At 47.5% G+C, this 23165-nt stretch overlaps 4 protein-coding genes across 4 annotated transcripts; 1 reads left to right on the forward strand and 3 right to left on the reverse strand.

Annotated features, from left to right (window-relative positions):
- Positions 1-3381: 3381 nt before the first annotated feature.
- Positions 3382-9835, reverse strand: LOC101765053 (embryogenesis-associated protein EMB8). The gene is made up of 10 exons (XM_022828664.1): positions 9832-9835; positions 8147-8634; positions 7191-7319; positions 6215-6346; positions 5751-5893; positions 5549-5646; positions 5351-5445; positions 4819-4872; positions 3772-4148; positions 3382-3682 (listed from the first exon to the last, which is right to left on the reverse strand). Exons 1-9 carry the CDS (start codon positions 9833-9835, stop codon positions 3921-3923), a joined length of 1371 nt encoding a protein of 456 aa, XP_022684399.1. The 3' UTR covers positions 3382-3682; positions 3772-3920.
- Positions 9836-11738: 1903 nt separating this feature from the next.
- Positions 11739-16948, forward strand: LOC101765446 (ATP-dependent zinc metalloprotease FTSH 7, chloroplastic). Its single transcript, XM_004953235.4, has 13 exons — positions 11739-12766; positions 13313-13378; positions 13466-13600; positions 13702-13767; positions 13847-14032; positions 14117-14203; positions 14490-14603; positions 14682-14806; positions 14890-14998; positions 15374-15499; positions 15586-15906; positions 15995-16118; positions 16248-16948. The coding sequence occupies exons 1-13, from the start codon at positions 11909-11911 to the stop codon at positions 16376-16378; spliced, it is 2448 nt and encodes an 815-aa protein (XP_004953292.1). The 5' UTR covers positions 11739-11908; the 3' UTR covers positions 16379-16948.
- Positions 16949-17178: 230 nt separating this feature from the next.
- LOC101765858 (cytochrome b5) lies at positions 17179-18229 on the reverse strand. The gene is made up of 3 exons (XM_004953236.3): positions 17992-18229; positions 17801-17867; positions 17179-17697 (listed from the first exon to the last, which is right to left on the reverse strand). Exons 1-3 carry the CDS (start codon positions 18073-18075, stop codon positions 17435-17437), a joined length of 414 nt encoding a protein of 137 aa, XP_004953293.1. The 5' UTR covers positions 18076-18229; the 3' UTR covers positions 17179-17434.
- A 1099-nt stretch (positions 18230-19328) lies between these two features.
- Positions 19329-23158, reverse strand: LOC101766273 (metal-nicotianamine transporter YSL2). The gene is made up of 7 exons (XM_004953237.4): positions 22617-23158; positions 22320-22492; positions 21365-21462; positions 21092-21226; positions 20805-20994; positions 20607-20721; positions 19329-20517 (listed from the first exon to the last, which is right to left on the reverse strand). Exons 1-7 carry the CDS (start codon positions 23032-23034, stop codon positions 19583-19585), a joined length of 2064 nt encoding a protein of 687 aa, XP_004953294.1. The 5' UTR covers positions 23035-23158; the 3' UTR covers positions 19329-19582.
- Between the last annotated feature and the right edge of the window lie 7 nt (positions 23159-23165).

The following is a 23165-nucleotide window of genomic DNA, read 5'->3' on the forward strand; positions in this document are numbered from 1 at the left end:
CCTTTTTGTCACGTTGCGTGAGCGCGCTGGCTCGCGTGGAAGGCTGCCGCCATCGTTACGGGGTATGTCTGGGTGAGGGGTCGCTGTACTCCTTCCAGCCGGAGCCCGGCCGCTGGCGGGAGCCCAACACGTCGCTGTTCGGTGTTCAGTTCCTAACGCATCTCCTCCTCCTCGATCGGGCCGCTGAAAGTCAGATGAGCTTATCGGCGTGCTGTGTTTACGTGTCCCGCGAGCCGCTCCGCGTCCAACAGATGGTCGAACCGCCGGCGCGCGTGCTCTCGCTCTCCGGTTCCGGCAGTCCCTGTACCCGTGCAGCTGTTTTCCCTCTGGCCCGTGACGTGAAGCCCTCAGCTGTTTTCAGTACGTGCCCTGGAGTAATTCGACGGATCCGGAGCTGATGGTCACGGTTTGGACTAATACGGTAAGGAAATCCATATAGTAAGAACGAGCCGAATGCTAGCGCACGCCTAGCTAGCTCCAGGGGAGAAAAAAAAGGAGAGAGAGAAGAACTGCCGAGTTTCTCGATCACGACTAGCTCGAGAGAATAAGAAGTGGCACACGTGGCAGGCGTTCATGTGCTTGCGCTTGTACACATCCATTGCCGTGCAGGTTAGTTTTAGTGTCGTCATCAACGGGGTTTCAACCCTTGTGAAGTTCAGGCAAGTTCCGGCACGTGATTCGCGCACCGATCAGCCCCCCTGCAGCTGAGCTCGGTACTATGTTGAGTCATCGCTCACGTTAGCGCTCGAGTTAAAATAAGAACACGCTGGTTCAGGCCTTCGCGGAGCCACAAATTTCCAGGCGACGCAACGGCAGCCACAGCCCACAACGCCACCACCAAACGGCACCGGTCTGAACTCGGTGCCAGCCACCACCCAACGCCGATCCGTACCGACGAGAATCTCCCGAGGTCTTGCAGTTTTTTTAAAAATTTAGGCTCCTTTGGCAGAGGTTCGCCTGGGGCTTTTCCACCAACAAGCTCTGCCAAAGGATCATCTACAAAACGGCTTCGGGGAAGAAGCCCCTCAGAACCCGCTCTCTAGAGTCATTTGATGGAGGAGGAGCTCAAAAACCGGCTCCTCACGGCTTCTTCCTGTCGTTCCCACCTTTGCCCTCGGGGAGCCCGCGGGTGGAGGTGAAGGGCGCGGCCTAGGTTAGAGACGGCAACGGCAAGAACGGGAGGTGGGGGTGAGCTACAATGGAGGTGTAGCGCCCTGGTGGCGGCGGCACAACGCGGTGGAGGCGGCCTGGCGACGCGGCGTGGTGGAGGCGGTAGGGACGCGGTGGCGCGGTGGAGGGTAGGGGCGTGGAGGTGGAGGCGCGGTGGAAGAGGAGGTATGGAGGGAGGTGAGGTACGGTGTGGAGGAAGGAGGTGCGGGTAGAGGATATGGAAGAGGGAGAGATTTTTTAAGGACCGAAGAGAAAGGGATAGGGAAGGAAAAAAGAAAAGAGAAAAAATAATGGAAAAAGAGAAAAAAAATAATGGGAAGAAAGGAGAAAAGGAAAGGGAAAAAAAGGACTTATCCATGTTACACAGCTAGAAGAAGCCGTTTTCCCAAATATTTTTTCAACCAGACAAATTGAAGCTAAATAAACTACTTCATCGGAGAAGCTGCAGAGCCACAACAATCAAGTAAGCAACGCAAGCATGATGACCCCCAGCCCCAGGCGTATAATTTTTTCGTCGTACGATGCCTTGCGCGACCGAGCTTGTAGCCCCGCACGCCGCGGCGCCGACACCTGTGCCGCCTCCGAGGTCACGGCTCACGAGCAACCTGCGTTAAGGATGACCTGTCGCCGGTGAGCCAATGGGTAGCGCCGATGATTTAGCTTAGTTAATTACTCCAGTCCACTCGATTAAGTATCCGGCAACCGCCGCCGGGGCCCGCGCGACGACGTCGACGGGCCGCGGCACGCGGCCGCGCGCGAGTGGCGAGGAGGCCCGCGTCGACGTCGAGCGCGCGCCCCTCGTGGTGGGGGGTGCGGTGCGGTGCTGGTGCGCTCGTCGACGGCGGCCAGGGAGCCCCGGGGGAGCGGTGCGTGGACGGAAGCTTTTTGTCACCGCTCGGCTTTTCGCATAGCTTTCCGTTCTTCCTTTTGTGCAAGTGGTAAGCTTCCAACCAGCACTTGGCTGGGTGCACGCACTTCGGGGAGGATCATAATCTGCACGATCATTGGGAGAAGTTGCAGCACGCATCTTGCCGAGCATATCTGATATACAATGTGATATATTGATGACACGGTTGTGCATATCGTCCGTTACCTTGGAGATGTGGTGCTAGAGCAACTTTAAGAGGCTGCTAATCTTACCTAAATATCTTTTTAAGGAAAAAAGGAGAAAAAATGAACTCCAACCGTCCACTAAAACCTTCCCTATTTTTTTTACGTTAAAAAATATCCTACCACCGTGTATATATTAACGTTAGCGTTCCTCCCCCAATCCCGATTCCCGCGCGGCCCTTCCCGCGTGCGCAGGTCGAGCGGCAGGGTGAGGGGCCACGTGCTTCGCGCAGTACGCCTATTGCGCCCTCTTCTGGAACTTCAGCAGTGAGACGCGCCCGGACTAGGCTGTGAACTTGTGTATGGCGCTCGGCCTCGGCTTCCCCGTCGCCGCCACCCTGTACATGGTCTACAGCCTGCTCGACAGAAAGGTCATGCTCCCGGCGTCCACCGAAGATGAGGATGCCGCGGCAGTGCTGGACGAGTCTAGGGCCGTGAACGCCTCCTTGCAGTACAACAATGGCAGAGCGGCGGTCGCCAAGGCGGAGTGGGCTGGCGGGCTGCTGGACCTCACCGACGACCCGACTCGACGGTGGTGGCGCTGTCCCTGACGTGCATGTTCTGCGTGTTCGGGTGCATGTTCTGCGTGTCCAGGTGGAACATGGAGCGCATGGGATTAGGGAACATGTACGTGCATGTCTTCACGTTCGCGCTGCTCTGCGCCGCGCCGGTGCTTGTCTTCGCTGTCGCCGCACTCAACATCCATGACGCCGCGCTAGGGTCTGTCATCAGTGCCACGGTGGTGGGGGAAAAAGCAACGGATTCTAATATGCCCAATATGATGACATGACCTGTTTTAAAATATTGGGGACTATTTATTCACGATCTGCTGTGGATTGATATGTTTTTGGAAAATGAAATTTGGAAGATCCCCCATAGTTTTGAGGAAGAATTGATATGTTTTTGGGAAATTTTTTTTGAAAGATCCCTCAATACATAATTTTGGGAAGAATTTTTTGAAGTACTCTTGGAGTTCTCTTAGCGCGTCTGATAAGAACTGCATACTCATGAATATCTGCATTGGGGAATCGTGAAATCTCCACGCTGCATATTGGGGGATAAAACGTACCATGGGGAAAGTATAACTAACGAATAAAAGGATAGGAAAATGTACAGTATGCAAATATAAGGTAAAGTTCAGGTTTGCCGACGAAAATACTTCAATTGAATCGTCTTGAATCTATGTAACAGACTAACAGTAGCTTAATCCAGCAATAATGCAATATGTATGGCAAATGAGGCTCCCTTCGACCGGGGAAAAAAATATTCTATGCTTTCCAATTGAGTCTCAACGTTGATTCTTTGAGCCAACAGTTGAGGAATAAATATTGTTTCCAGACCTCTGAACCACAGCCATCTTCCTTTTTAAAATACACAAATCTCGCAACACAATAGACGTGACCTGCACAAGCAGAGTAGGCAGAGCTAAGGAGTAAATTACTGATGGAAGAACACCAAAATACAAATTTCGATCAAAATTACGAGACGTACCTCTGTCATCGAAGAGACATATAGCAATCCCACCAGTAGAATAAACAAGCTAAATAACCTAACTATTTGCATAATATAAGATACATTGACAATGGGAGCATTCTGAGAAGGGAAATAGTACTATCTTTGCCTTTTCAAAAAAAAAAGTACTATCTTTGTACATGCACGGTCAGATGGGGTGCTGATGCCTCTGAAACACCCTGCTGCTCAAAGGATATGTCATTTTTGGTACTGGAGTTCTTTTCGTTCTGAAGATATTCTAGATATTCCATAACAATTGGGTCAGTCCAAGGACACCCAAATGGAGCTTCATCACCCGCTACCCATCCAAGATGGCCACCCTTTGGTGTTACTATAAGTAGGCAGTTCGGATTTGCCTGAAATAATAGGGAACAAGACTCCTTTAGTCGATTTTTAGTTCTATAATGCAACACCAAACAAGGAACCAATTGATAGAACAATTACAGCTACCAGCTTGAACTGTGACATGTAATTTCTCCAATTTTGGCACACACCTCTCAAGTAACAGGTCATTCTACTTCCACTAAAGCTCATTAGCCCCATGACAGTTGTTAAAAGACCAAGGATCTGGATTATTGAACTTACCGCAATCAACCTGATCTTATCCTAGGTCCAACATTGGTCATGTTATTTATAATGACTTTTCGAACCGACATTATTTTGTTATGGTTAATCTGTCATTATAACATGACACAAACTACCAAAGCCAATCACTAATCTTTTGTCAATGTATGTATGGTTAATGAACAGAAATTTCCACATCAGATCTCCTAGATCCCAGCTATAGTTCTCCCTTTAGCCACAAAATAAAGCATCGGAAATGTGCATTAAACAAAAGAAGAAGAAATATAAATACACGAGTGACAAAGTTGCACACGTACATATGCAGTATGCCTGCAATTTGTTGATTTAAATGAACTCAAGGGGCTATATCTCATGGGTTAGAGTGATATATATGTAGGGCTTATTCAACATATCAACAACGAGTCATTGAAGAAAAAAAAAGGTGTGAACAATAGTAAGTACCTTGATATCTTCTCTGGGAATTCCCCTAGATGGTGCAATTGGGTCATTATCCGCCTGCACATAATTAAATTATTATTGAAGTTTATAACATAAAAGACATAATTTTACTTTCACAATGCATCAAATAGACAAATTCACCATTGAAATGGTTAAATCTCCTCCTTGCTACAAAATATTATCATGCCCACTGCTTTGTAGAGTTATGAGGACAATTTTACCATAAAGTCAACGAACTTTATATCAATCAGGCTTCTAAATATGCAAGACAGGTTTCTCAAGGTTTTGTTTCAATGGTAGAACCAAAAGGACATAAATTATTTCGTTCAAAAAAAGGACATAAATTAAACTGCACTGCAATATTCTTAATTCATATAGTTTAATAACTTTGAAACTTTAAGTTGTAGTACTAAGTTAATCACATGATCTTAAACTAAGCAATGAAGTAGCTCTGACACTTAATTCACTGTATCTGCTGCTCTTAATGTAATATTGCCTAGTGAGGCACACAAAATTGAAAGAGTGAACGTTTCACCTGTATGCATAATAAGGGTATGCAAACATTCTTGATGGAATCAGAGCTGCTTGAATTGGAGTAATAATCATCCACTGACTTGAAACCAAAAGAAACTGCAAAATGAAAATGATTAGAGTGTGCTTTGAGTGTGGGGCTGAGCATAGGGAAATTAAAGAAATTACAAATGCTACAGTTCAGGTAGATGCTGCTGCAAACCTCGGGTTAGCCCCTCATCAAAATCTCTAACAGTCTTTGCATTAGCTGCTTTGGGTATATCATATTCACCCTCCATATCTTCGAAAAGGAGTGCATGCCTAAAATTTGATCAAGCCCCTAAAGATCAGCTGTTAGAATTCATAAAAGTAGTGCAAATGTCAAATGTCATCAAGATTTGAGGAGACGTGAACAAAATTTGTACTTCTTAAATATAGTTCTGAGAGCATTTGCCAATGCTCTATCATAGACGTTATTAAACCCTTTGTGGAAATCTTCATCAGCAATTACCAAGTTAAATGGATTGCACAAGGAGACTGCACCAGATAAAGGGCACTTATCAGTTTCCTGAAAAAATAAGCATAGAAAGGTAAGTTAGATGGTGGCAATTAGATATTTGCGATCCAACCTACATAGTTCTATGCAGAATGAATAAGAGAAAACACAGAGAAGTATCAGGGGACAAAAAGGTGCTGATGCATATGAGAGAGAACTATCAATCTTTTTCCGTTATGCTCTAAGCAAATAAGTGCATATGTGAGTTAACTATTAATCATTTTTCAAGAAAGATGTGCATGATGCATAGAACTTCAAGTGGAACTGAAATCTTGTAAATATGACAATGCAAAGACTTGTTGTAGACTGCTTAACAGTGGGCGAAGAACTCACCTCGCCAAGGTAGCGCACAAGAATATTTGCTCCAAGAGACCAACCAACAGCATAGACATTAGATTGGGGATAGCGGCCCAAAACAAGATCAATTACTTGGCGGAGATCCCCAGTAAATGAAGCAGAATAGAACTGTGATAACAGAAGTGTCAGTCAATATATGTTGAAAAAACATAAAGTTATAATAGAGTTTCAGGCCTCCTTTGTTTGATTTGCTACTTTCCTCAAGAAAGTTTATCCATTGGAGTTTGAGCCAAGGCCCTATGGTAATAGATGCTGATTAACAATATGCATATTGCCGCTTTATTGTTATGCATCATGGTGGAGCTTAGAATGTTATGTCAGCCAAATAGGTTCAACAACATAAGGTGGCCTATTTTACTAGGTTAGTGAGTAGCCACAAAATGGAACATAACCCTTCAATATTGAGCTAGAAAGTAAGTTGCTGTTAATCATACAATTCAGTGTCATTTATCATTTTTCTACTTTTCAGTTTGAAACCCCCATTCTGCCAGGTTTTATGGTAAGTTAGTTCACTCCCCATGTAGTTTCTAGCTTCACCCCCAACCATCAGCAAAAGAGTACACAGAAGCAATGAAGTATAGACTACAATTATCACACCAGAACACCAGATGCAGGCCCAAAAAATATTTAGATAAGCTTGCATATATGAACCGGGGCAAACCTGCTTGCAGGTCACAAAGGACATGATCAAGTTAGGAAGATGGTGTCCACTTTCCATTTCTGTCTAGCCAGAATGAAATGAGTGTATTTACAAAGGTTCGATAATCAATTTATATTGGCTGATAGTTTTCGCCTCATTCAATCAAACCATGTAAATGAGATCTGAACACTTCTCCTACACTAGTACCGAAAGGAAAGACATGGTCCATGCATACCTTCCATTTGATGTATGGATTATGGGAGCTACATGTAAGCTTACCATACTAGTAAAAAGGATAAATATTTGAAGTACCTGGGGTGTAGTCACAGGACTGTCTGCACATCCCCGGCTATTAAATACCACAACACGCCATCCCTTGCTTCTAGCTCTCATAAGCATATGCCTTACATACGTATCATCACTTCCCCCTGTTAGACCAGGCTGCAAAGGCATAGAACTTACATTAGGCTACAAGCTAAACGAAAATGACAAGAGAACTTTTCAGCCACATCCTTTTGCTTGCTTCAGGAGAAAGTTATCTTTGGATCATTTAATTTCATTTGTATCTTATAATGAAATATAATCATAACTCAGTTCCAAACAATTATGGCAAGTAGTATCCTCATGTCCTTAACAGGAAGAAACCTGCTGCTAATATGCTAAGACTCCACATTAGAAACAGACTATGCAATTGGAACCTAATGAACCTATTAGATCATTGCAGTACTACATTTTCAGATCCATTTCCATGTACTACAGCAGTAGAGCATGTCAGCATCCTATTTCAGTGAACAACCTAAACATATACAAACTATGTCAAAATTACTCAAAATTAAACTGTTATTGATTTGCTTGATGATACTCAATACTATCATTGTACGGCAACAGCAACATCAGATGTCAACTAAGTCATCGCTAACATACTAGGCATGAGCTGTCTGATAGATAGATATAATCATAAACCCCGCAACCTCCTTTTACACCCCTCAAATGAAATGTGCAGTGGATCTTTTGCAGCCCCTTCCACAAAATATACCCTCACCACAGAGAAATATTGGCTTTAGCTACATTACGCGTTACTGTTGATTTAAAAGTATGTGCCCATTTGTAACTCTTCAAAAGCTCGTTAGCTCAATTCCAAATGATCCTAGTCTAAATCACAGACGCCATTTGTTGGCGCATAGCAGAGTGTCCTGGGCTCCTGGCGCACTTCCAGTGTGTCCAGTGAGGCAATGCGCAACGACGTGAGCGGGTAAGGAGGACCGTACCAAGAGTATGAGCACCGGCGCATCCCTCGGGAGCGTGCGGTCGTCGCCGCAGACCCAGTCGAGCGCGACGGCGCCGTCGTCGGGGGCGCGGAGGCACTCACGCCGCAGCTTGACGGCGGGGAGCGACCGCGTGAACGCGGCGAAGATGGTCTCGACGTGCCGGTTCGACGCGAGCACGGGGAAGGCGCGGTACGGGGCGCGGATGCTGGCGAAGCCGGAGAGGAGGCCCCGGCGCGCCCCCGCGATCTCGAGGGTCGAGTGCGGGAGCGGGGGCGCCTGGGCGTCCTCCCCGGCGCCGGAGCTCGGGTTCGGGGTGGAGGCGGCGGTGGAGGACATGGTGGCGGCGGGTAGGAGGGAGCGGAGGCGAGGGGCGAAGCGGCGGGTGGAGGCAACGAATGGGGATGGCGTGGGCGCGGCGGCGGCCATCGGGTTCGTTTCCTCTGTCCACTCGAGCTTTGGACTCCTCTGCTTTTCGAGCTGTCTCGTGACTTCGTGAGTGTGTGGGACAGGTAGGAGCCATTAGGATTGGTGATTGGGTCATCGCCACGTGGCAGAAGATAGAGGTGCTGTGGGTTTGGCGACCTCCATATTCCATAAGTGAAACGAAGGAAAGGGATGGAGTCATATGTCTCGGAGCATGTCACGCATATGGAACATGTCACAGGGAACGTGTCACGAACATGAAATCTGACTCACGCAAGGGTGCACATTTTGTTCGTGACATGGAGTCAAGACTCACGCTAGGCTGCGCCTGCGCATTTTGTTCGTGACATGCTGCTCGTGGGCTCGCCGAAGCCGAACCGGCGTTTTCATTTTTTTATCCATCATACCTTTTTTTGAGTTCGAGTGTAGCATTGCAAATTGGCCATTTAGATTCGAGCTTCTGTCGCGAAATGAACACTGCCTTCCAACCTAGTCTCACGGATGCGTTCACAGAAGTAAAAAAACTGAGTGTATGTCATTTGTTTGAGCTTTTGAGTTTGTGTATTCTTTACAGCAAAATATAACTAGTTCTGCATATTATTTCCACATGGCTCGCTATAGCTACAAACAGCTCAAATAAAATGTTGCATTTTCTTAAATACTCCTATGTTAATGCAAATAATTATGTACGCCTATCTCTTTTATTTCACACTAAAAGCAAGTTTATTTTCCTTGGGGTGTTTGGTTCCACCTTGCTAAACTTTAGTTGCTAAAGTTTAGCAACTTTTAGCCGCTAAACTGCCAAACACCCTTGCTAAAACTTGCTAAAGTTGAGTTGCTAAAGTCAACTTTAGCAAGTTTTTGGTTGTTAAAACTTGCTAAAAGGTGGGCTGGACAACTTATACCCCTCATTTATTGCTTGTCTCCCCCCTCCTGCGCTTCTTTAATAAGGGTAGATAGGTCTTTTTACAGCTCATTAAATGACTTTTAGCAAGAGTATCCAAACAGCTTTTGCTAAAGTTTAGCAACTTTTAGCAACTAAAGTTTAGAAACAGACCCTAAGGTTTATCTCAGAAGGTTCTTAGTGTTTGACTTTATTCATTTCCATATTTGGCTAATGAACACAAATAGAAAAGGGATAGTTGGTAAAAGCTTACGAAGTTCACGCCTACGCTCAAACTATGGTCCTAGCCAAATAATAGACGAATCATCATGCAAACTTTTTTTTTTAAACACAATATTAGACGCATACACTCATATACCCATTCCCCTGGACACCTGAAAGATACGGTGTAAAATATTTTGAGATTGACTTAGGGGGTGTTTGGCGACTAAAGTTTAGTCCCTGTCACATCGAATGTTTAGATACTAATTAGAAGTATTAAATATAGGTTAATTACAAAACCAATTTCATAAATAAAGGCTAATTTGCGAGACGAATCTATTAAACCTAATTAGTCCATGATTTGACCATGTGATGCTACAGTAAACATGCTAATCATGAATTAATTAGGCTTAATAGATTCGTCTCGTGAATTAACCTTCATTTATGCAGTTGGCTTTGTAATTAACCTACATTTAATACTCTTAATTACTATCTAAATATTCGATGCTGTAACCAAAACACCCCCTTAGTCATATCGTGTTGATAGGCATGTTGTCTATTGTTGAAAGAATAATTTGCTGAAATATAAGTAACTATGCTAAATTGAAGATTCAAACCTAAATGAAAAAGGTTTCTAAAAAACAAACCAACTACTCGTATAGTAAGCATTTGATGCTTCAATAGAACAGTTGAGCAGTTGCAAACATCGAATAAAGTATCAATCTTCAATTGCAATAGGATAAGCGCTCTTATCTCGTCTCGATTATAGAAGTAAACAATATTCTTGTTTGACAGTTTGGCTGAAAGTTTCAACCGCGCCTTATAAAAGTGGCAAGAGCATGGTTTGATTTAGCTTTGAGTCAAAGTCAACAATAATTACCTTAGACTCAGTCCAATGCGCTTTGTACGACCTAATTCTAATGTGACTCTGTAGATTTTTATTAACCCATGCACCCATGATCTACAACTCTACTTCCTCCGTCAAAAGCTATGTATCTACAAAGCCAAGATCAAAAGTAATTTGGGATAGAGGGGTAAATCTCTGTACCCTATTATAGCTAGATATACCATTCAAAATGTAAGACCAGCCTAGAAATGATACGAGCAATCATCCAACCATGCTTCGTGAGTGAAAACCAAGCTCGTTGAAAGTGTCTCCTTTTAGCACGGCTCCAGCTTATATTTGGAGTTTGTATGTTGAAATCAAAAGCCTTGAAACTGTTATCTCTAGTCTAGAATCGAAAGTAGCTCAACCAAACAACTTTGATGTAATAATCCAGCTCCAACAAATATTGGAGCTGCAGACCCTACATCACGGCTGACTTTGTGTTATAAAATCTATGAAATCATATACGGATACTGAAACTTAAAATCAAATTGACTCTATATTTTTTCCCTTCTACAAGACTCTAGACTAGGTACGATGTACTTGAAGTAAGTATACGAACAAAGTGGGCCACGGTGACAAGAGAGGTGTACGCTAGGCCAACGGGCTCTAAACTCGTAAACAATCTACAGCCAATCTAAATTCACACGTTCCTTTCCAGATCGGAATTAAATTCAATAATTTTTGTTGGCTGCAGGAGATACGCCCAAATTCCGTAGCCGTCGTCCATTGTTTCTGTGGACACCATAAACTCGACGCGCTGCGCCATCCGACGCGCCAAATATCTCGAGTGGCCCACCTTCTGACAGGCACCCCCTACTCTCACTGACAACTCGGTGGGCCACAGCTCGTCCCCACCAATCCCGTTAGGCCGTTACCCCGGCGCCGCGGCTCCGTGCGATATCTCAAACCAAACGGATAAGCCCCGCCCGCCCACGGTGAAACCCGCAAGCAAGGAAAGGTTCCACCGACGGTGGGCCTGAGCCCAGCTTTACTCCTGTGGGACCCATATGTCAGCAACAGGCTAGAAATACTGGTAGGTGGGCGTAGGTTTCGCATATGGAGTTTCCTTAACAACCCGGCGTGACGGCGTGATACGTGACTAACGGCCACACCCTTCCCTCCATCTCTCCCGTCTCGTCTCGTCTCGTCTCGTCTCGGCCTCTTCCTTCCTCTGTTCCTCATCTGTCCCCCCCCCCTCGTCTCCTCACCCCGACCCCCGCCCACCGATTCCTCCACGCCACGCGCGCGACAGCGGTGGAGCTGGACGAGCTCCCTGGCGGTGCTTCTCGCTCAACACGCACGCTCCCAGGCCTAGGGTTAGGGACGGGGCTGCCTTCCTCCCCGCATGGCGCCCGCCGCCGCGGAAACCCTCGCCTCGTTCCCAATCGCATCCCCGTCCCGCTCGCTCCTCCGGCCCCTCCCCCGGCGACCCGCCGCCGCCGGGAGAGGCGCCCTATCGTTCCGGATATCCGCCGTGCCGCCGCGGGGCCTCGGGGTGGCGCTCGTGCACCGCCGCGGGCGGCGCTGCCCGCCGGCGGCGCGCGCGAACGTCGAGCGCGACGGCGACGGAGCCGCCGCCTCCGGGAATGGCGAGGCTTCCTCTGCCGGAGAGGGTGACCGGGACGCGTCTGCGGAGCCGGGGGGCGACAGCACCAGCACCAGCACCACGAGCGCGGCCGCGACGCCGCCGCCGCAGCCATCATCGAAGAGGGGGGAGAATAAGTGGCGGCGGAAGCTGCATAAGGGAGGCGGCGTCGGGCGGTGGCTGTGGGAGCCCATAGTGCAGGGGCGGGAGATGGGGTTCCTCCTGCTCCAGCTCGGCTTCGCCATATTCGCGCTCCGCATGCTGAGGCCGGAGATCGCCCTGCCTGGTTCGGAGCCCCGGCCGCAGACGACGTACCTCAGTGTACCGTACAGCGACTTCCTGGCGAGCATAGACAAGGACCAGGTGAAGAAGGTCGAGGTGGACGGTGTGCACATCATGTTCCGGCTCCGGCCAGAGGTTGAGGCCCGTGCGGTGAAGCAGATACCAGCGCAGCGTGGAACAGATGCTGTTGCTGATAATGCTGGAGTTTCCAGGAGAATTGTATTCACGACCACTCGACCAGTGGATATAAAGACACCATATGAGAAGATGGTGGAGAACATGGTTGAATTTGGGTCACCGGACAAGAGGTCCGGCGGCATGCTTAATTCTGCCCTGGTAAGGCACTTATGCTGAAAGATATTTCTGATACAATGCAAACTTTGTGCCTTGAAACCAATTTAGGAATAGTATTAGTCTCACCAGATTAGGAGTTTTGAAGTTTGTGTCTAAGCATGTAAAATAACAGAGATTAGAGGCACAGAGATGTTCTGAGCTTTGAAATTGATAGATGAATTCGATAATGATCTTTGAAGAGCAGACCATATGGTTATGTTTCGTCTGTTGAAATCACATGGATTCTAGTCAGTATAGATATAACCTTAAATATAGCGTGAGCATTTCAACAATTTTCTTATTAATTATTAAAAGCCAGCATATCACATCCAATGTTCTGCCTCACATTGTACATAAAAATCCTCACACAACTGGGCCTACTGGATCAACTCTTCAAAGACCATTATCAAATTCATCTATCAATTTTGATGCTCAGAGCATCCCTGAGTCTATAATCTCTGTCATTCTACATGCTGTATTCTTCAGGTTTAGATGTGTAGCTCTCTCTTCAGTTGGTACCTTCGGCCTAACTACCTATATATTTTGCAGGTGGCTCTTATTTATGTTGTATTGATTGCAGTAGTTTTGCAGCGGTTGCCGATAAGCTTTTCTCAGGTACTGATGCACGACTTAAATCAATCAGCAAGGGCATTCATTTAGTTGCACTTATTTGTAAGTATCTAATTTCTTCAGTAAACTCAGCATTCAGCAGGTCAGCTGAGGAATAGGAAGAATTCAAATTCCAGCGGAGCAAAAGTTTCCGAAAGTACGGATATAGTTACGTTTGCTGATGTGGCTGGAGTAGATGAGGCAAAAGAAGAGTTGGAAGAAATTGTGGTATGGATCCTACAGTTTGTTGGTAGTACATGCAGCAATTATGTGATCTATCTATTCAATTAAAGAGAAATAAGCTGGTTCTATACTCACTTTTTGTTCAGGAATTTTTAAGGAACCCAGAAAGATATATTCGTCTTGGTGCTCGTCCTCCTCGTGGTGTCTTATTGGTTAGTTGTGCAATTGCTTTTGGCAACACGACTATTTCGCAATTGTGTTTGTTATCATGATGTAATTCTTTTTCTATAGGTGGGTCTTCCAGGGACTGGAAAGACACTCCTTGCAAAAGCCGTAGCAGGGGAAGCTGAAGTCCCATTCATAAGTTGTTCAGCTAGTGAATTTGTGGAGCTATATGTAGGCATGGGAGCAGCTCGAGTACGTGACCTATTTGCTAGGGCCAAAAAGGAATCACCGTCGATTATTTTTATTGATGAGGTAATCTACACATCCAAGATACGATCTAGCTTCATGTGTACTGAAATATATGCTAACCCCTTTCTGTTTGACTTGTCTTGGTAGATTGATGCCGTCGCAAAAAGCCGTGATGGTCGATATCGCATTGTCAGTAATGATGAACGCGAGCAGACACTAAACCAATTGCTCACGGTAGGACATTGCTCTTTCTTATTTCTTGAGTGTTCACTAAATTAGCTGCATCACAAGTTGGGACCTGATCAAAGCTTCTTCTCGTACCTTTATTGACTGATAAACGATTCTATGCTCTCAGAAAAACTGAAAAGCAGAACCTAAGCATATTAATGGATTTTGAGCCACACACTACCTCGCTACTTAGAATACTGCTTTATCGTGCAATATAGATTTGTAGAAACTAGAAAGACTAGGAACACTATTATTATTGGTTTAGCTACTCTTAATTTCGGGGTTTCCCCAGGAAATGGATGGATTTGACACCAACTCAGCTGTCATTGTACTGGGGGCAACAAACCGGGCTGATGTATTGGATCCTGCCCTTCGGCGCCCTGGGAGATTTGACCGTGTAGTTATGGTTAGTTTCCCTTCTCAACAACCTATAGTGCTATTATATTCATATCTTTGTCTGATGTCATTAATGTCTACATGACAGGTTGAAGCTCCTGATAGGTTTGGAAGAGAATCAATTCTTAAAGTTCATGTGAACAGAAGAGAGCTTCCTCTTAGTAAAGATGTAGATCTAGCCGATATTGCTGCAATGACAACTGGTTTTACTGGGTAAAACATATTCTACCGATTTCTGCATCTTAACCTTGTAGAACTTTCAAATTGACATGTTATATATTTTTTATCCTATGCAGAGCAGACCTTGCAAACTTAGTAAATGAAGCTGCTTTGTTGGCTGGGAGATTAAATAAAGAAATAGTAGAAAAGGTCGACTTCATCCGTGCGGTTGAGCGCTCTATAGCTGTATGTTGTTTTTCCATCTCATCTTTTTGTCAATTGTTTTGTTCTACATAAAGCACTTGAATACTATGGAATTGAAATTTCCTGTCCGGACTGTATCATGCTTAAGATACAGTATTCTTGTTTCCCCTGTCTTTATTAAATCATGCAATGTGCAGAGTTCTGCAATATGTTCACTATCTGGAAAGAAACATGAATTTGTTTACTTCTCTGCCTATTGCATTTGATATGTCAACATGTATCTATCTATTCATGTTCAGATTTTTTGAAGGAATAATCTTCTGTTGATGTCCTCTCTTTTTCGATATTCTAGATGCCAGTCATGATAGTTCCTCATGCTGTTGTGCTAGAAGCTAATTTTGAAGCTTATGTTATCAGGGAATAGAGAAAAAACATGCAAAATTGAAGGGTAATGAAAAAGCTGTTGTTGCGCGGCATGAAGTTGGCCATGCACTCGTTGGAACTGCTGTAGCAAATCTTCTGCCTGGGCAGCCACGTGTGGAGGTTTGAACTTAAGCAACTACCGCCTCAGAACAGTCTGAGAAAAAGATTAAATTTGACTAACTTTTTAATGCTAACTCCTTTTACAGAAATTGAGTATATTGCCGAGATCAGGAGGTGCATTAGGCTTCACGTACACCCCTCCCACCACAGAGGATAGATATTTGCTATTTGTTGATGAACTACGTGGCCGTCTGGTAACACTTCTGGGCGGGAGGGCAGCAGAGGAAATTGTTTTAGCAGGACGAGTTTCTACTGGTGCGCTTGATGACATAAGGCGTGCTACTGACATGGCCTACAAAGCTGTAGCAGAATACGGTCTTAATCAGCGTATTGGCCCAATATCAGTTGCTACACTGTCAAATGGTGGGCTAGATGACTCGGGCGGCTCTCCATGGGGAAGGGATCAGGTTTGCCTCAACTTTTCCTGCATCTGCAAGTCAAACTAGTAAGCTACCATTTTCAAGTACCGAGCTCAAACTTGAAAACTAATGGCAGGGCCATCTAGTTGACCTCGTCCAGCGGGAAGTAAAATCGCTTTTACAATCGGCACTTGAAGTAGCTCTTTCAGTTATTCGTGCTAATCCTGCAGTTTTGGAAGGACTTGGAGCATATTTAGAAGGTAAGTCACCCAATTATCTGGATGCCTCTACATTACGGCTCTGCCTTGTGCCATTTGAGTTGCCTCATCAGATAAAAATTAAAACTAGTTAGCACCTCATGTAACTGCTGGTTATCATACCTCTTTCAGAGAATGAGAAGGTTGAAGGCGAGGAGCTTCAAGAGTGGCTAAAGTCGGTCGTTGCACCAAAAGAGTTGACCTCTTTTATCAGAGGACAGCAAGAGCAAGTTCTTCAGCTGGAATTGGAAGCAGGCTCCTAGCATCAGGAGTATACGTTGGACTCCTAAAATTAATTACGTAACCAAACTAGCTCTCTAGCTCAGCAATCAAAACATACTCGCCGAGTTCCAAGGTATACAATGAAAAGCCTACATGCTGGGAACAGACCTGTGGCCTCGTGGTAGGCTGTTTAACCTCCCACCCACCCGGGCTAAGTCCTACAACTGGCTCGGATGCCCTCCTACTCAACCAATCCAGAGCTTCAAGACAATTTTCAGAAAAGGAAATCTACAGGCCGAAGTGGTGATGTATATATCTATGGTTGCGGTTCCTGGACCCTTGACTACAAAAGATTCAAGAAATTATTCATATTGAGCTGTAACGCTGTAACATCAACCTTTCGAATATTGTAAGTGATTCAGTTTCCCATGTTGTTCATAGATTAGGTGGGTGTTACACATGTAAAAGATTTTTTCCTCTAGGTCCGTACTGAAAGATTTTTTTCCTCCTTTACATACCATGTTAGAAAACATCAATAGGTCATTACATATATGGACTATGGTTCCTGTACTGATATACTTTTTTCAATATATGCTGCGGGGCTTCAATTCCATTATTTTTGGACTTTTCAGCCAGACATGTTTTCCACATTTGCATAATAGATGGTAGACACCGTTGAAAAAAAAATATCTTTACAAGTGATTTCCTTTTGAAAAAATAGAAATGCGATTCCTGAAGTCCTCTCTTTCTGAAGCAAGAGGGCGCATAGTAAGCTTCTTGCGGAAAATCTATTTCTTGAAGCTCCATGTTTTGAAGGGATGAACGACCAACCTAGCACTTGTTTCTGAAATCGCTAAGAACAGCGAAAACTTAACCGGGAAGGAAATTATAATTATTTTTACGAAACCACGAACACGTAATTATCAGTGCACATCCTGTTCGATATACTTCCTCACAATACGCAGGAATTTAAATTGACAAAACGCACGCAGCGGTTGTGGTGAACACATCGTCCCGTTCGCACCAACCACTCGAACTTCCGTATGCTTCCAAGAGGCGGCTCGGCGGAACCAACGACGGCATCTTGCGCTTCCCATCTACTCTGCCTTGGCCTTGCCGTAGCTCTGCATCGCCAAGGCCAGCGTCAGCAGCAGGACGGGCACGGCGAGCCGCAGGAGCGTCGCCCAGGCGCCGGCCGCGCTCGTCGCGGCCTTGTCGGGGCTCGCGTCGCTGGCGTAGGCGTAGGTGAGCTTTGCCGGGACGGTGGCGGCGTCGACCTCGCCGATGCAGTACTGCGGCATCATCTCCTTGGCGGAGTCGCTGTGGCCGATGTCCACGAAGTCGGCCGTCGCGTCCTTGCCTGCGCGAAACGAGGACCGCGGCGGCGACCGGCGGGTGACTGAGTTTTCCTGGGCGAACACATCAGCTATCCACCCGTGCTGGAAAGTGAAGAGGGTTATTACCGGTGCACGCGAGCAGGACCTCGTCGCCGCCGGGGTGCTCCTCCATGAACGCCGTGACGTCGTACACCTGGCGAGAACATGGCCGGTCAAACCAGGAGTCACGCTTCGCTCCTTTGCTCGGGGTCAAGCTTCAGGTATGGCATCGGGACGATTTGGTAACTCGGAAGGAGGAAGATCGATCGATTACGTACCTTGCCGGCGATGATGAGCCAGCAATCCTTCCGGACGTTGTGCTTCCTCACCTCCTCGAACGAGTACATCTTCCCTCCCGCCATCGCGACGTTCCGGGATCACTCGATCGAGGACCTGATCGAGAAAGTTTTCGTTCTTGAGGATTGAACGGAACCAGTTCAGGAAACTGGAGTGATATATGCTGCTCCGTTCCGGCGCGAGGGATGTCTGCTCGAGCTATCCCACCGGCTGCAGCGCGGCGCCGGTGCTGACTAGATATAGCCGTCGCGGCGCCAGTCATCTCACGTGTTGGCGCGGTGCGGTTCGGTGTTGACCTGGGGCTGCGGCAGGTCGCATGTTCCGCTGCGAGGCTCACACGTGTCAGGACCTTTGGGGCCGGGCACGCGAGATCGTCAGATCGGCGGAAGGCCATTCGAACGAACTGGGACGGCAAGTTCCCGGCTCGTCGCCATTTACTCCACCGCATAGTCAATTGAGCAACTCAGCATCACACCCACCACCACATTGTGGTCTGACCTATCATCGCGTGAAAATGGCAATAAAGGTGACCCGATCCCGGCTTTGAGAGGGAAAAGGAAGAGGGAGAGAGAGAGGACGACCGGGCCCGGTCGCACGGTCTTCGTCCGGCACGAGGTGTTTCCACGGGCGAGCGCGGCGCGGACGGCGACGGCCGGCGAAGTGGCAAAACGGCGGCGAGGAGGACGGCACCGTCCGTCGGTCAGTCTTCTAAGTTGCGAGTCGCGTCATGCGATGGGAGCGAAGCCAACGGTGCACACCATGAATGGCAACGAGACCTCCGTCCGATCGGCCGCCGTAACTCACGATCTCGCCTTTACGAATTGAATAAAGCGGAGTCCGGTAGCAGTGTCCCGGCAGGGGAAATGCCCGGGCAATGCAAGGGCCGGCCGGAAAAAAGCGGCCAGGAAATGCACGGGGAAATCTCGCCCGCCTTGTGTAGCACGGCGGCGCGAAAACCAGGGGCGAGGAGCGCAGTTTGCAGTTATTCTCTGGTGTTTTGCACATACGTCCCCACGCCATCTGCTCGTGCAGTTATTCTCTGGTGAAGCGAGGTCGGAATTACGTCCGGGTCTCTCCGGCCGTTTCTGGACGGAGTAGGTGGAAAAGAGAACTGAACGTTACCAAATTAACACAGCGGCGCCGGCACGAAATCTTCAGATGGACGGCCGATAGTGGAGGAGGTCAGTCAGGAGGACGAGTGGACGGCAGACTGAAGGGTATCGATAGGGATGGTCGGATGGATTAGGCGGAGGAGAGAAACACGTGTGAGCTCTAAGAATTCTGATTCAAAATCTGTGAATGAACTGCAAGGTTGTGCTACTCTGTAAATGCTGCACAGGTTACCAACAGAAATCTGATTGAACACAGCATATGTACTCTGCACGACTTGCGGACAGTGCCTGCCATCTGTTAAGGTCTGTCTCCGCTGAAAACACAAACATGAGTTCAGCTTCATGCGACAACAGGATGTGGAGGCACACGCATGCGACAAGGCCATCCTATTCACTCATCGACCAACGCAACGATCCTCACCGCCGCGCCGATGCATCGCTCCAGCCATTCTCGATCGCCCTAGCTTCCGGGCGCGAACTTCATGCAGATCGGCGGCGTCACCTTGGCGAGGGAGAGCAGGGACGACGGGAACGTCCATATCCCGTCCCCGCAGATGAAGCCCGACGCGATCGCCGGCACCAGCAGCGCCGCCTCCTCGCCGTTGCCGACCTTGCGCAAGGCGAACACAACCAGGCTCCCCACGCACATGTCGACGGCGAAGTTGGCGCCGACGAGGAACGGCACGGCCATCGCCGTCGGCAGGGGCACGCACTCCCCGAACCTCCGCGGCAGCAGGTCCCTCGCGACGTTGGCGAGCACCGCGAGCGCGAAGAAGCCGACCGACAGCTCGAGGCAGTGCGCCGGCAGCGCCGAGATGCCCTCGACGCCGAGGACGGCCATGTTCCGGAAGATCAGTGCGTAGGGGGCCTTCCAGTACCCGTCCGGGTTCCCGACGTCGAAGGCTCTGAAGAAGAGCATGAAGGTGAGCGGCGAGATGACGCAGCCCATGGCGGTGCCGATCACCTGCCCCACGAGCATGGATCGCGGTGACGTCAGCGTCAGGTGGCCCGTCTTGAAGTCGTGCATCAGCTCGGCCGAGACCTGCACGAGCTGCTTCACTATCCCGCAGCCAACGAGGCCGGCGATGACGCCGTTGTCCTTCCCTCCCCAGGCTGCAAAGATGAAGAGAGCGATCTTGCCGTAGTTGTAGCTCATGTTCATGTCAGTGAGCCCGGTTCCGTAGGCGTTGGAGAACCCCAGCACGGGAGCAAGAACATAGGCTACGATCACATAGTACCACTTCACCTGTCGGAACATTATTGGTATGGCAACTATTGCAATGATGCTTAGCAAGGCATATCCAGTGTATGCCAGCCAGTTTGGGATGGAATCCATATTGAACACTTCGTCGCGCTTCGACATGTCATCTACTGCAACAGTATCCTCATTTTTCACTGCAATTCACTCGCTTAGCCTCAGATGAGTGTTTGGAATAAAAGCGAGAGGTCAGTGACGAATAGTGGCTTTCTCAATGCACATTTACCTTTCTTAATATGTTTGTTGTTGGACCGTTCATGTAAACTATTAACAGTGATAACCATGACTTTGGTGAAGTGGTAGAGACCATCTCCCATGATCAGAGCTACACACAGGAAGGACTGCACCAGGAAAACATGAAAGTATACTGTAAATACTTAGGACATGTCTGATTTGAATGGGCAGTAAAAATTATCAAGCAGACCTTGTAACCAAACAAGCTTGTCATGCTGCTCTCTGGTACATTTGCTGGGTACCAGTTTCCCTTTTGTTTGCTGATGAGTGGCCACAGTATCCCCCAAGAAAGTATAGCACCAAAGAGGGTTGAAAGGTTCACAAGGTGTGAGCAGATCATCCCCGCACCAACGTATGTGAGGCTGAAATCGAAGAAAAACCTGACAGCCAAAGAATTCAAAATTTAAGAGATTCCAACACGGATGGTGAATCAGTATGAAGCGGTACTACAATCAATAGAGTAACAATTGGGTATACGTTTGTTTCCAAGCCTTTAGACCAAAAGTTGGGAATTGAAGAAATCCACAACCCTCGCCACCTGTGTAAAACCATTGAAAGAAGCTCCATAGGAGGCTGACCGCGAAGCACCTCAGGAATCCATTGACTTGCTTCCTAACATGGAAGTTAAAAGAATAATACCGCTTCTGAATTCATTAATTTTGTTTTCCTAAAATATTGGCTGGAGCTCAGCCTATTCACTTAGGGAGTGAATCAACTGGTAATTAGCACAAAGTGAATTCAGTTCCATACTTTGCATTCTCTTCTCCTTTGGGTGTGTGGAATCCGTTTATAAGAACAGCAGTTGCAGTCCCACTTGGATAAGTCAATTTGTAGTCTATGACCAGAGCCTGAAATGTTATGCAAATCATGAGATGCAACATACAAATGAAAGAAAACAGAGGTTTGTGATCGTTTTGCTGGGCGAACCCAGCCTAAAAGATGAGTAGGGGCATTGCTTAGTGACTGGGCCTCCACATTTTTCCGAAAAAGAGCCCAAGTTGTTTGAAAACAAGAATTTAGGTGGGGCATGTGCCGCCACTGGACCGTTACTCGCCCACAAATGCAGGCAATGAAGTTGTATTGTAGGGCACCATTTTTTAAAAAAGAAGGAAAACAGTAAGGGAGACCAAAAGTTGCAAATTATGAAATGATGCTAAGGAATGGAACAAGGAAGTGGTCCTCTTATTTGCAAAATTGCAAGGTACTATGTCTGGTCTATCGTTCCAAAAATGACACTTAGGCTTATTCATGTCCTGATATCCAATAAATTGGCATTCCTAGTATGAACAGAGACACTATCCACAAACTAAGTATCAATACCACAACATGTGCAGCTATTCTAATATTAGAAGCTGCAGATCTGGTTAAGCCATGCTCTTTGCGAACTATGAACAATCTTTGTTGCCTTTCACTATCATTTTAACTCTATGAAATCTAAGTTCTCCCTATTGCTGGCTCCTTGTGTTCTTTTGTTTTTTATGGATAACTGGCCCCTTGTTGCGTCTCAAACAAGAGGGTAGTTTCTCCTGTTGTTTTGTTCCCTTTTTTTTAACCTGTTTTCTTACCTATTAAAATAATTACTACCACCTCTTCTGCTATCAGAAAGCTAATCTGGACAGAAAAGATTGGCAATGTACTTACTGTCCTAATGATCCATTTAGATTTGGGCAAAATTTGTGGTGAAGAAGAAGAACAAAGGAGGCACCTTTCTGAGCGGGAGCAAGTTGAGGAGCCCAACGAAGCTAATCGCGAGGAGGAATCCTGTCATCCACCCGACGCCGGGCTCCTTGTAGCTCCCCGGCGCGTTGCCCGGCGTGTTCACCCCGGCCAGCTCGTACGTCTTCTTGTCCAGAGCCAGCAGCGACGATCCAAACCCACCTGCACAGCACCAACCCCAATTTTTATATGTGCATCAACAAGGGACACGTGAATTTATTAATAAAGGACTCGGCGTGGATAACGAAAGAAGAAGATAGGAGAGGCAATTGGGATGGGAGCGCACCGCCGAAGGCCATGGTGTAGCACGCGACGGCGCAGGTCTGGACGACGGTGTTCTCCTGGCGGGTGAAGGGGCGCGGCGCGCCGCTGATGCCGAGCCGGGGGCGGAGGCGGAGGCGGCCGAGCGCGCGCGTCCAGCCGCGGAGCGCGAGGAAGGCGAGCAGCGCGGCGGAGACGTTGAGCGTGGGGATGATGCCCGTGGTGAGCGCCAGCTTGAGGACGATCACGGTGTAGACGAACCCAATCAGGAGCGCCGCCACCAGGCCGCGCACCGTCACCTGCTCCCGCCACGGCGGCACGCGCTCCTCCCCACGTCGATCCGCCGTGGCTACGGGCTCCGACTCCAAGTCCTCGGTATCGGCGACGCACTTCTCGATCTCTGGTGGCGACGGCGCCCCGCCCCGCGCGGGAGCGGCTTCCATGGCTGCCGGTGGCGGGGAAGAAGCGGAACTAGCGAAGCAGTAGCCTGAAGTTTCGCCCCTTTCTATACAACGAGTAACGAGGAAGCCAGGAAGGCTTTGCCTGGCCGAAGTTAGCTGTCAGGCAGTGAGCT

The sequence above is a fragment of the Setaria italica genome, chromosome I, assembly GCF_000263155.2.
Source record: "Setaria italica strain Yugu1 chromosome I, Setaria_italica_v2.0, whole genome shotgun sequence".
NCBI classification, from domain to species: Eukaryota; Viridiplantae; Streptophyta; class Magnoliopsida; order Poales; family Poaceae; genus Setaria; species Setaria italica.

Excerpts from the sequence above, each read along its gene's own strand:
- LOC101765053 (XM_022828664.1), bottom strand. Across the intron at positions 7,320-8,146 it reads CGCCGGTGCTCATACTCTTG|CCTGGTCTAACAGGGGGAAG; the intron begins GTACGGTCCTCC and ends ATGCCTTTGCAG. Across the intron at positions 5,446-5,548 it reads TGATGAGGGGCTAACCCGAG|TTTCTTTTGGTTTCAAGTCA; the intron begins GTTTGCAGCAGC and ends TTCATTTTGCAG.
- LOC101765446 (XM_004953235.4), top strand. The coding sequence starts at position 11,909 with ATGGCGCCCGCCGCCGCGGAAACCCTCGCCTCGTTCCCAATCGCATCC. Across the intron at positions 14,999-15,373 it reads CGGTTGAGCGCTCTATAGCT|GGAATAGAGAAAAAACATGC; the intron begins GTATGTTGTTTT and ends TTATGTTATCAG. Across the intron at positions 15,500-15,585 it reads CTGGGCAGCCACGTGTGGAG|AAATTGAGTATATTGCCGAG; the intron begins GTTTGAACTTAA and ends CTCCTTTTACAG.
- LOC101765858 (XM_004953236.3), bottom strand. The coding sequence starts at position 18,075 with ATGGCGGGAGGGAAGATGTACTCGTTCGAGGAGGTGAGGAAGCACAAC. Across the intron at positions 17,868-17,991 it reads GGCTCATCATCGCCGGCAAG|GTGTACGACGTCACGGCGTT; the intron begins GTACGTAATCGA and ends TGTTCTCGCCAG. Across the intron at positions 17,698-17,800 it reads GGTCCTGCTCGCGTGCACCG|GCAAGGACGCGACGGCCGAC; the intron begins GTAATAACCCTC and ends CGTTTCGCGCAG.
- LOC101766273 (XM_004953237.4), bottom strand. The coding sequence starts at position 23,034 with ATGGAAGCCGCTCCCGCGCGGGGCGGGGCGCCGTCGCCACCAGAGATC. Across the intron at positions 21,227-21,364 it reads AAAGGAGAAGAGAATGCAAA|GAAGCAAGTCAATGGATTCC; the intron begins GTATGGAACTGA and ends CTTCCATGTTAG. Across the intron at positions 20,518-20,606 it reads CAACAAACATATTAAGAAAG|TGAAAAATGAGGATACTGTT; the intron begins GTAAATGTGCAT and ends AGTGAATTGCAG.